General features: G+C 42.7%; 1 protein-coding gene across 2 annotated transcripts in view; it reads right to left on the reverse strand.

Annotated features, from left to right (window-relative positions):
• Positions 1 to 4,470: 4,470 nt before the first annotated feature.
• Positions 4,471 to 13,117, reverse strand: part of ADCY5 (adenylate cyclase 5) — an 836,213-nt gene continuing 827,566 nt past the window's right edge. For both annotated transcript variants that reach the window (XM_088460724.1, XM_088460723.1), the window contains exons 18-21: positions 11,391 to 11,654; positions 10,946 to 11,150; positions 9,497 to 9,621; positions 4,471 to 6,228 (exon numbers count right to left, since the gene is read on the reverse strand). In XM_088460724.1, coding sequence (XP_088316850.1) covers positions 6,100 to 6,228; positions 9,497 to 9,621; positions 10,946 to 11,150; positions 11,391 to 11,654 — 723 coding nt within the window. In that variant the 3' untranslated portion in view covers positions 4,471 to 6,099. The remainder of the gene's footprint in view (positions 6,229 to 9,496; positions 9,622 to 10,945; positions 11,151 to 11,390; positions 11,655 to 13,117) is intronic.

Below are 13,117 nucleotides of genomic sequence, written 5' to 3' on the forward strand. Positions count from 1 at the left end.
AGTATTGTAGAGTACCACCAAAGAACTGCTGCTGTAAGGTGGTCACTCTCCTGTTGTGTGTGTGTGTGGCATGTTGGGACTATAGTGAAAGCATGATAGGTCTGTATGATGGGAATTTGAAACACAGAAACCTACAATTTCACAGCAGAGAAGAACCACTTGGTCCATCTAGTCTGCCCCTTTTTAAGCTTAATTTAACCTCAAACACTATTTGATCCTTCTTTGTAAGGGTATCCTTATGTCTATTTGAGATGATACAGTCAGCACTATGAGGCTGCATGATGGGAATGAGGGACTCGGTATGTAATGCTGGCTGTTGGGATGCCTCATGTCAAAATCCCGATGGTTGGTATTCCGACAGGGGTCAGGTAAGTATACTTACCTTTCCCCTTCTACCCCTAACCCTTCTTGTAGCCTAACCCTCCCCGTTAGTGCCTAAATCTAAGTCTCCCCCCTTGGTGCCTAAACTTAACCCTCCCCCCTTAGTGCCTAACACTAACCCCCCCAGTGGTGCCTAACCCTAACCCCCCCTAGGGGTGCCAAACCCTAACCTCCCCCCCCAAAAAAAACCTAATGCTAACCCTGCTATGGTACCTAAACCTAACCCTCCCCTTACGCGGCTAACAGCTAAGATGCCCCGGACTTACCTGGTTCGGACTGGCGTCTGTCTGTGTTCTGGCGTCGGGATTAAGATAGGCGTATGTATTTCGACGCTTATCTTAAGTCCCGTGTTGGACTTCCAGCGTCGAGATTCAGACAGGCGGGATGCTATCCGCCGGTCTGCTAACTACATCCTGGGGATGTGGAGACCGAGTGACAGGAATGAGGGGGCTGTGTGACGGGAATGTGGAGGCTGTGTGATGGGAGGCTATGTGACAGGAATGAGTAGGCTGGGTGATGGGAAGTAGGAGAATGGGTGACGGGAAGTAGGGGGCTGTATGACAGAAATAAAGAGGCTGCATGATGAGACAGGTGAGGGTGCGTGAATGAGGCTGGGTGACATGAAAAAGATAAGGCTGCGTGATGGGAAGTAGGAGACTGCATGAAGGAAATGAGTAGGCTGTGTTATAGGAAGGGGAGTCTTATTGGTATAAGGAGGCTGTGTGATGGGAATAAGGCTGTAATTATGAAGCTAGGTGTCTGTCAGGACTTCTGCCCATTCCTTTCTCAGACTGACTGCTGCTGCTGCCCTATGAAGGGCCGTATTAACCCATGGCCGGGCCCTTAGGCTTACAGGTATTTCAGGCCCCCTCCAGCATTTCAATCTTTCACCCCACTACAGCTAACAGCCTGACCCTGGTACGGTAGGTATTAGACCGCAGTACATAGCCTTATATCTGTTGTGACGGTCTCCTGAAGACTTGTATTCACAATTTTTTTTCATATTTTAATTGCGTGAGTAGAACTTTCAGGAAAGCACATTTTGGGGGTATAATTGTTCAATACTGTAAAATTTTGAAGTGAATATATGTTTATTATTTATTAAAAAATATATAATATATGGATGATTGTTTTAATATTAGACAATTTGTTTCACTGCAATAAGGAAGCAGTTAATTATCTTATTAATAGAGGTAATATAAGAGTATCAATTAAAAATAGAAGGTGAAACTAAGGACCTCATTCAGAGTCGGTCGTTGTGGCCGCACGGTCGTAAGGTAAAAGGGGCCGGATATGCAAATGAAGCGCTCGCAAGTTGCGTCGTTAAGATGTGATCGTTAGCTGGACGAGTGAGGGGAGGATGCGGCCGTAAGACTAAAAATACGCCCCCTTCTCGTTCCCATTACACGTCATCTCCGGGCATATAAGGATTAATCGAGACCATCGGAGCTTGTCGTAGAGCTTAAGGTTGACCATACCCTCTCTTAAGCACTACGATCAAGTCAGTGTAAAAACCTCCCATGTCACATGTGCCATGACACTACTTAGTTAATTATGCACTCCCATAAAACGCCGTTTGCATAGTCAGGCACGCCTGCATTCGGATCTCCACTCCCCCGTTCACAAGCACCTTCCCCTGTTACCACCCACAAACGCCTCATCCTGTCACTCAAACTAACGACCTGACCAAGTTGAAGGAGAGAGAAATTTCTGATCGTAATCGCTAGTTTGCGCACGCGCATTGCGAATTTTACGCATGCGCAGTTTAGCAAACATCGGTGGCGTACGACCGTGCGGCCGCAACAACCGACTCTGAATGAGGTCCTAAATTCTTATATATTTGTTTTGGGTACCTCTCGGGGGTCGTTCTCTAGTGGGCGACCGGAATCCCTGCAAATCCTGTGGAATCTCCTGACTTTGTGTGTGTATGAGGCCTGGAGGAGAGAGAACTTCTTCCAAGTAGCAGCTGTGATGGCAGCAGTTTTGTGTTCTCTCACGTAACAATGTAACAACCCTAACGCTAGTGCGCTATTGGTCTGCAGTCCCCCCCCCCACCATTGTCAGAACAAACCTCAGCTGACTGAGAAGTTGCAAGGCACAAAATTAACTTTAATGTGTGCCCTATGCAAATATTCATCCTACCGCCCCTGTTTTCCCCCAGCCATCTACATAAAACCTCACTATCTCTTTTAACAAAACCTTGGGAACATTTAAGGTCCCACCAAAGAACATCCCCCCCCCCCCCCTTGTCCTAAGTGACAGTAAAGATGCCTACTACAGTATATTGTCTTTTTTTTTGTTATACTGTTCTGCAGCATACACCAGCAGACCCCTCTGCTGGTATATAGTGGTCTTGTGTGATTGTATAAATATTATTACACTGACTGCACACTTAACCCAGAGTTTGCTGAGCTGACTTACCAGCACTAGCTCAGGCTGTTAGGTAAATTAGATAATGTTGCAAATATTGTAATTGTAAATATTGTTCTCAGCTCAACTCAGCCCCAGCAACCCTGCTCCTCATCTTCTGCCCAGGAAGAGGAGGAGTTAAGGGGAAGGAGTGAGCAGGGCAGGCGAGGGGGCAGGCGCTCACTCTTGTATACAGCACAGTTCAGTGCTTGCTGACCTGCTGACAGCCCGGGCTGGAGCGGCGGGGCGATCTCGCACTGGCAGTGCCAGTGACTCCAGGTCATGTGTGGGATGAGGTGACAGCGTGCGGCTGCAGCTAAATAGACCCGTGGCCGCTGCTAGCGGAATGTAGAAGAAGGATGTCTCTTTGAGGCCTTTCCTTTTTTAGTTCAGTGAACCCAGCAGCGCCCTCAGGCAGTTGTCTAAAGCTGCCGAATTATGGCCTTGCCTAGGCTTTCCGCTTATTTAGCTTTATGAATAATACAGCTCTATGAATGTAAAGTGAGAGGAAACCCGTAGGCCCCTCCAGGCCTGGGTATTTGGTACCCGCTCCACCCCCCTCTCAGCGCCCCTAGCTGTGAGAGGTGGATACTGAAGGGGTTGCTGGAGGTGATTATTGCTTCCTATATTTTATATCAATCACTAGAATAGTCATACAGGGTCAGTAGGTGATGTATTTGATTATACTTCTTATGGTGGGTACACACTGGGCGATTAAAGTGGACAACTGAACGATAACGATATCGTTATCGTTCACTTTATCGTCCATTTTTATCACAAAAACGGTGAATGATAACGACGAGGCGCGTTCCCGCGGGTCGTTCGTCATCATCGTTCATCGGGTTAACATGCAGGCCAACCTGACGATGTCGTCAGGTTGCTGCATGTTGGGGAATGGGGGAGAGAGCCCGGTGCTGAACGATATCGTTAATGATATCGTTCAGTGGGTGTGCTCAATGTCATAAACGACATTGAGCACACCCTGCCGGGGACACACTAGACGATATCGCTCAGGAAGCATATCGTCTAGTGTGTACGCACCATTAGACATAATGATTTTTCAAATATTTCATTCTACATTTAAACTACATCACCCTTAGATGAATCACGCCTCGAATGTTTTTGCCACATCCATTTTGCCATTGCCATGCACTGGTAGAAAAGCCGGGGCCACTTGAATGCATTTGCCCCCCCAGGCTAAAAGTTGGCAGCCAGCCCCTGCTTGCCATTATGTATATGTATCAATCTCCTATTGTCCTGCAGATTGTAAACTGAGCAATAGCAACCTCTTTGTTACTGTGTTTTTCATCAATTGTAAAGTATTGTGGAGTAATAACTGTGATAAATAAGCTGGCTGTAGGATGGCCTTGCTGACTTACTGCACTGGGGTTGCAGGTTCGACTCCAACCAGGTACTTCTGTGTGTGGTCTGTATGTTTGCTCTACGCTTGCCTGGGTTTTCTGCCAAAAACATACTGGTAGGTTAATTGACTTAGACCAAAATTAACCTTAATGTGTACACTCTGTTAAATGTCATTTACTGTATACACAGAAATATTATGAAATAAGAGCATACATTAGGGTACCACTCTAGGAACACACATTGTTACTCAAATTTTAACATATATATTTTCCCCAAAATGATTAACATATTTTAAAACCCAAGAAGCATAGTAGTAAATTCACACCAGTGAGACAGCATTTAATGTTCATATGACATTTAAGTAGTTTCCATGGGAAAATCTTTGCTGCACCAACTGACCAACAAAAGACGCAGCCAATATAAATAGCCTGTGATCACAAAATGTAGGGTAAATATAATAATATATAATATAAAGATACAGGATATGGGCGTGGCTTGTGAAGGGTACATGACATTGGTGTTGCCCACAAGAACAGAGATGGGCGAGGCCTGTGATCATTGGCGGGTACAGGATGTGGAGAGAGTCAGATGTTTGCATTTATCATAAAGGAAATCTGATTTGCCCACAGTTAAGTGATGCAGATGGAGTTGTTTAACAGAGCATCAATAAAAGTGAATTATAAATAATACAATAAAGGAATTATAAATATATATATATGTATGTATATATTATGTATATATTACATGGAAAGACATGGCAGTTTAATAGAAATACAATATACAACTTCTGTCCTTCAGGACAAGTAAAGTATTGTAGAGTACCACCAAAGAACTGGTCTCTTGTATTCTAACAAGATATATGCAAAACATGTATTCTACGAGACTTAGAAGTATGGTAATGTCTGTTGTTCCAGCAATAGTACCATAGTAAACATACGTGTCTCCACACTACCATGTAATGTTACATAACTCTGCAAAACTATATATTTTTTTATGTGATGCGGTAACATAATGACACTTTAATCAGCATATATGATATTCAGGGGACGTGCGTGTTACACTGTATTGCTTACAAAACTGCCAGGTCTGTGTTACCTAATGAAAACAGAAAATGGCACAGGACTGACCATCTCATACTATAGCGAATGATAATACACCATTCGTGCGCTGTACACTCGGCACTAGCCTTTGTATATAATTTACAAAATATATAATCTGTGTTTTTTTGTTAGTTTTCCACGCTAAAATATTACAAAATAAAACTACAAAAAGGACGCTGATATTCTGGCGAGGCAGGTGCACATGCGGAAAATGTACCTGTTGTCTACACACAGCACAGAGACAGCCATTTTGTGGGCTGAACGAATATTCAGCAAACAAGTTGCTAGTGAAGCGATAAAGGTTTGGTCAGATCACAAAATGGTAGCCTCCAGTGTGTATTGGATCACTTTAACATGTAACCAGGCAGAAACCAGAATTATCTCAGTAATCTTTGTGATAATAAATATTGAAAAATGTGTTTCCTGTCCATATTCTTATCGATAATTATTTTCAAACTGGAAGAGAAATACTCTTAATATGGAGTCTAGTGCCTTTGGATGGCTGGTGTGTACTGGTCACAAAAAAAAGGCCACAGTACGGTTCTGAAGTGTTTTACAAACGATCCATTTACAATGCTGGCGATCTGGTACCAATAATACATTCCTTTCCTTCCTTCATAGAGGAAATCAGTGAGTAGATTCAATAAATATTTATATTCTTAAGTCCTCCTTAGGGGTCTCCACCTGCTCTGTACTCAGGAGTTCATATTCTGTGTGCCTACTTTGGCGTAATCTTTGGTCAATCACCCGTTAGCCTGCCGGAGGTCACGGTTGGTGTGGCCATTTGTTGCTGACTTAGCTCCTGGACATTTCAGTGCACGGTGATGATAAAGTTTCTGTCAATGTGCTAACTGCTAGAGGGTCCTTCATTTAGAAAATAGGTCATCATTTCCCCTTTCCCTTTCACCTTCACCACTCCTCTGCACTCCAAGGTGTAATTACTGGCAGCCAGGACCTGCTGGAGATCAGCTGTGACCTAGAATAAGTAACACAGTTGTTTGAATAATGGAATGGCAACAGTATTTCTAGATGAAAAACAAATCCACAAGAGGCATCCCCACACTAGCCTCACACAACCTATTGGTCAATCTTCCATTGGGCAGCCATCTCAATACCCCACAGAGACTGCCCTCACTGAGGTGGTCAATGGTCTACTCCCTTCTAATTCTCCTAGACCTCTCTGCTGCACGTAAAGTCATAATCAGGACACCACAATGTCGAATTGTGACTGTTGACATATGACTCGTCTACATAGTCATAATGTCAACATTGCAAACTTTAGGGTTAGCGTGACTTGCTGACATTTAGTTTTAAGTCAACATCATGATATGTGCTCTCTCTACATGGAGTACCTGTCGACATTGTGGAGTCTAGAATATAACTGTAGACATTATGAATGTCAACAAGTCATAATGAACAAGTCTCCTTATCTGTCTTAAAATATTTCCACAAAAGAAAGACAATAACTACTGCACCAGTCCTTATAATGCAGATATGTTACAGAAAAATATAGCTCATGTATTATTTGTGTATATACTGTACACCTTGAATTGGCAATCACATTATGCTGGGTGTGCTGCCTACTGACAACTGAATCGAGGATTTAATAATAAAATTAATATACCAGAGGGTCTGAACAGATTTGTACAGCTTATGTATCCAGCCGTTATAAATTGATTTACAAACGTAATATGGCTCAAGAACTATTAGTTTCTCTGTAACTGTGTATAATAACTAAGAAAATGGATATATATTAGTGGGCTCCCAGAGGAGAAGAGGCACATATATGGTGACACATAGACACGGATCTAGTATTTATAATATGACTTGGGAATAGGGATGATAGAATTAAACAATCTAATATGTGTGCATCTAAGATAAGTGTCCATTACAAAATCTCTAATGAGGTTACCCATAGATACACTTTGTGTTTTGGGTTCTATATAAGAAGAACAGATTAATATGTCACTGTGATAAGAGAGATAAACCAAGATTAAATATTCCTTAGTGGATAGTTATCTTGATTTTCCAATTATGAAGGTTTACATACTAAATAATTCTTCATTTGGATACAAGGTGTGTATTAATAAATTATCTTGGACATATGCAAATGGACTAATGAGAGGGTAATATACCAGGATAAATTATCCCCCTATGAATAGTTATTATGAATCTATAAATCAAGGGGATTTATACACAGAGTTACTCTTAGGACATAGTTTATATTATAATTATCAATGTGAATCCTATAACCCCATTCTCCAACATATGCTAGAGTAAATTTATTGGATACATACTAATTACATGGACACACATTAGAGGCAAAAAATAAAAATAATATCCAAATAATACACAGTGGGACTTTTTGGTTTTAATCACATCCTTTGTATTGTCTTCGCAAATGTATGTCTCTATATGTGGAGTTTTAAAATATTTCACTGTTTTGGACCTATATTTTATTATTTTATCTCTCCGAGATGCTGGGCTGCCCCCAGGCTCCCCCTCACTGAGAATAGATGCTGTGAGCATGGTATCTATTCTCCTGCTGCTCACCCACTGTGTGTGCTCCCCCTCCACAGCCAGCCATCGGATGGGCATCGGAAAGCTGCATCTGATGGCTGGCAACTATCAAATTTCCGGTATTCGATGGAAAAAGTACTTCCATTGAATCGGAAACATTGATGGTTGCTAACTATCAGCTTCCAATGTCCATCCTTAACCTGCAGTCTGCAGATTCTGCAAGGTAATTGTGTGTGTGTGACTTGTGTGTGTATATATGTATGTATGCATAAGTGTGTAATGAATGTGTGACATATGCATGTGTGGTGTATATAAAAGTATTGAACACATCAATACTTTTCTCAGTAAATGTATTTGTAATGGGGCTATTGTAATGAAATTTTCACCAAATATATCCCATGCAATCCACACATGCAAAGAGATGAAACATAGATGTCCATAAATTAAGTTATGTGAAATGACACAGGGAAAAAGTATTGAACACGATTACCGAAATGTTTTTAATACTTCGTACAAAAGCCTTTGTTGGTAATGACAGCTTCAAGGCGCCTCCTGTATGGAGAAACTAGTCGCATACATTGCTCAGGTGTGATTTTGTCCCATTCTTCCACACAGTCTTCAAATCTTGAAGGTTCAGTGGGCCTATGAATTCTCCTCTTTATTTCTTTCCATAGATTTTCAATTGGATTCAAGTCAGGTGATTGGCTGGGCCATTCTAGCAGCTTTATTTTCTTTCTCTGAAACCAATTGAGAGTGTCCTTGGCTGTGTGTTTGAGATCAATGTCTTGCTTAAATGTTCACCCTCGTTTCATCTTCAGCATCCTGGTAGATGGTAGCAGATTTTTATCAAGAATGTCTCAGTACATTTTTCCATTCATCCTTGATGTTCTCACCTCCAAACTTCACTGGGTATGGTGTTTTTGGGGTGATGTGCAGTGCCATTTCCCCACCAAACATGGTGTGTATTATGGCATCCAAAGAGTTTAATTTTTTTCTCATCTGACCAGACTATGGGCCTGATTCAGAGCCGCTCGTAAGCGGCCGCTCGTTCGTTCCGAGCGATGTTTGCACAACTGCGCATGCGTACGGATCGTAATACGCATGCGCGAACCAGTCAGTGCGGCCGAAAATCGTTTGTTCGCTAAATAGCGAATGCCTGCTATTTTGAGTGACAGGATGAGGCGTATGTGGGTGGTAACGAGAAGGTGCTTGAAAACGGGGAGTGGAGATCTATAGTTTGATCTCTCTGCATGTGTGGATTGCATGGGTTGTTGCTGACAGTTGGTGAAAATTTCATTACAATAGCCCCATTACAAATATATTTACTGAGAAAAGTGTTGTGTTCAATACTTATTTCACCCCGCTGTGTGTATGTGTGTGTATATATATATATATATATATATATATATATATATATAAATCCTGCGTTTTACCCGGAATCCCGACATGACTGAGCATGCCGATGTCAGAATCCCGGCAGCAGGCATCCCGATCATAAGGAGACCGGGGCAAGGTAAGCATCAGCTGCGTGTGTGGGTTAGGTTTAGCCACAAAAAAGGAGGGTTAGGCATCTCCTCCGTCTGTATTTCATACCGATTCCAACCAATAAGCTCACTCTTCCCGATTTGTCTGTCTGTCAATACCCTTTCTCATTTTATTACTGTGCTTATCCTCAATTGTAATGTGCTGCAGAGTCTCCTCGTGCAAAAAATGATGAATCTTACCTGAATTCGCTCAGGGACCCCAGTGCTGTCCATGCGACTCGCTACATTTACTGTGTTCCCCCAAATATCATACTGAGGTTTACGAGCTCCTATTACACCAGCAACCACTGGTCCTATGTTCAGTCCTGTGAAACATAAATAGCAAAGCTATAAGGAGAAATAATATATTCCTTCGATTATTAGAGTTTATATATATATTCTATAATTTGTAGATAATTGGCATAAAGGCTTTTAAAATGGCTACTACGTTCCTTATCACTCATGGTCTAACAAAGACATATTCAACTTATTGCTCGACAGCTATTGTTGAACTACAAGCCCCAGCATGTGCTGCCAGTTTCTATATTATTTCTATTTTCTGCATATGGCAGTAGTTGTTGTCTGTGAAGACCCTCAGTCCATCTGTAAGCTATTGACCGACGGTTACACCCTACTTGTTCTACTCTCCAGACAGAAGCAGTTGGCAGTGTCCTGAGGAACATGGTTTTATGAGTGCTTAAAATATTCCTCTGCACACAAGCAGCAGACCCATGGAATCATTATTTTCCAGGTGCTACAGCTGTGACTGCTCCAAGAACTCTACCAACAGACAAATCCTGAGACCATGACCCTTGTGACGGAGCAATGCTATAATCATATATACTATTTAGGAAACAAGATTTTTAACCGTGCTCCCCCTTGGATGGTTTCTGTATGTAAGGAGTACTAATTCTTATTGCTGCCTGCAAGGGGTTGTGTCTCTTTCCAAAGTCACAGGAGTTAATAATGAAAGGTTATGTTTTTGCTGGCGCAAATAAAAAATAATAAAATTGTAACTGGTGTATATCTTAATGAGTATAATGATCAGCAACAAATTATTTTATACTATTAAACAGCATTATTATATACTATACACTCCCCTTCCATTTCATTATACTCATTAAGAGATACACCAGTTACAATTTTATTATTTATTATTTGCGCCAGCAAAAACATAACCTTTAGTCATATATACTACCAACTTATCAGTGATACCCAGAGTTCTCTATTTATTGCGCTATATGTCATTGGTTTTCTGATTTTTGGATTGTCTGGCTTCAATGTATATATCCTACTTTATTGCCCTATATTGTCCTCTCCTTATTTACTGTTTGGTTATCCTGTTATCTGTAAAATCACATACAGGGTGGCCATAATGAAAGTTCCACTATTCAGAGCCATCTATAGCTTGATCAGACAACCAGAATGTCACCAAATTAGGACATGGGAAGCAAGATTCTGAAAAAAATGTAGTGCAAAAGTTGCTGATGTACCGTCAGACATTCTGAGCACTAATGTCTGATGGTGCGGCTAATGTCCAATGGAGGACATTGGCAGTAGGAAGTCCATTGGCTACGGCATTAGCAGCTGATGGAATTGTCAGTAGCAGCTGCTTTTGCAACTCCAAACTCACCTCTGGATCAGACCCACCTATTTTCATCTGGAAGTTGTTGAATGAATGTTCATTGATGTATTTCATCTGATCCATTAGTCTCATTGCATAATCCGCAAGTGCCTTGATATGTGACTTTCCAGCCTTGTCGTAAGTTGTGTCATTGAGTCCTGAAGCCGCCATGTAGGTGCTGCCGATTGTCTTAATTTTTTCCAGCTGCCGAAACTCATCTTCACTGATAATCTGTGAAGTGGGAGTTATGAGCAGAGATGGTTGGCGTATAAATTAGGCAGAACATAGATGTTTCTCTGTCCAGGTAGAATTTACAAATGTCTGATGGAACTATGTAAATATACCACACATCTTCTGTCAAATAAATGGAAGTTTCTTAAACTGTGCAAATATTTGTTCAGTCTTTGTGTGATACTAGTGAAGAGGAAGTTTATACTAGAGGACAGTGTTTGACTAGGCCCTATTTCTCACCTCATCAAAGTCAGCAATGATCTCATTAAGAAGCCGGAGACATTCCACGCCTTCATTGTTGGCTTCTAACTCCACATAAAACTCTGAGAAGTTGCTGATGGATGCAAACATGACGGCCACACACTCGCAGGACTGGTAATACAGCTCGTCGTTACGCCTCTCACGCGCCAGAAAGTGAGCCGCTACGTCCTTGGGAAGAATGTTGTGGAGTAGACGACGGTTGTAGGCCTGTAGTTCCTCCATCTCTTCCTTTTCCTCTGTGGCCTAGAAGATAAAACACCAATGGATTAGATTTATCACAGGGAGTAGAGGATGAGTGGGGAAGATAAAACAGAACTAAGGCCCTCATTCAGAGCCGTACGCTCTGAGCAGAGCGCACGCTCTGAATGAGGGCCGGCCTCCATGAAAATGGAGCGTCCTCCTGGACGCTCGTATAGCTGTGGGTCACCACCCACAGGCTATACGAGCGTGCATTTTGATGGCCGCGATGGTCGTGACCATCGCGACCATCGAAATTGCGAGCCGGAGCCTGCGGTTGAGGTTTTCAACCGCTAGCTCCGGAGTGATTTTGGCTCTATCAGAGCCAAAATCACTCCCACTGACATCACTAGTGATGTCAGTGGGCCGGCTTCTGACAGGAGGCGTTCCCGTGGGAACGCCCCCGTCAGGGAGGCACGCCCCCGGCACCAATCACCATCGACAGCACGCCCCCTTTGATCAGACACAACGAGCGAAGGACTTTCCTTCGCTCGTCGCGTCTGGCGCATGCGCATGACGGAGCTCCCTCCGTCGTGCGCATGCTCAGTCCATAACATCGACCCACTTGCGAGCGGACAGCCGCTCGCGAGTGGGTCTGAATCAGGCCCTAAATCCGTGATTAGAAGAACAACAAGAACAGAGAACAGTGTAGGATAACAAGTTAACAACTAGTGATGTCAGTGGGCCGGCTTCTGACGGGAGGCGTTCCCATGGGAACGCCCCCGTCAGGGAGGCACGCCCCCGGCACCAATCACCATCGACAGCACGCCCCCTTTGATCAGACACAACGAGCGAAGGACTTTCCTTCGCTCGTCGCGTCTGGCGCATGCGCATGACGGAGCTCCCTCCGTCGTGCGCATGCTCAGTCCATAACATCGACCCACTTGCGAGCGGACAGCCGCTCGCGAGTGGGTCTGAATCAGGCCCTAAATCCGTGATTAGAAGAACAACAAGAACAGAGAACAGTGTAGGATAACAAGTTCTACATAAGTAAGACAATTCAGCCCTAAAGTAGACCTATAGTAGGCCTGAAAAAAACAGAACAAAATTGAACCATCTTCCATTTCTTTGGCTGTCACATTATAGTGAGTTTAGTGAGAAGATCATGTATTAGCTGCTCACTGGGGGTCTCATTCTGAGTCTCATGCAAGTCTAAAAGTGGACGCATCTGACAATTTTTAGAAAACTATGCATGCACTGCACCAGACATGCACTTTGATGAAGGATTTGTGTGTGACCGGTTCTCTCCCTTGGTGACTGACTTGGGTGAGTAAATAACGACCTTGTTAGCAGCAATCTGTAAAACATTATTTCTGCAAACTAAATTCTTTCAAACAACAATCACAGCAAATAATTGAGGCTTACATTTCTGCTATTACTAAATGGTGTAGCACAGTCCCAGACTTTTATCATACAGATTATTACACTTTCACCGATTTTCGTATTTTTCCCTGTTGTTTTTAATTTCA

The sequence above is a fragment of the Taudactylus pleione genome, unplaced genomic scaffold (genome assembly GCF_031769625.1).
Source record: "Taudactylus pleione unplaced genomic scaffold, aTauple2 ptg000977l, whole genome shotgun sequence".
Classification (NCBI taxonomy): Eukaryota; Metazoa; Chordata; class Amphibia; order Anura; family Myobatrachidae; genus Taudactylus; species Taudactylus pleione.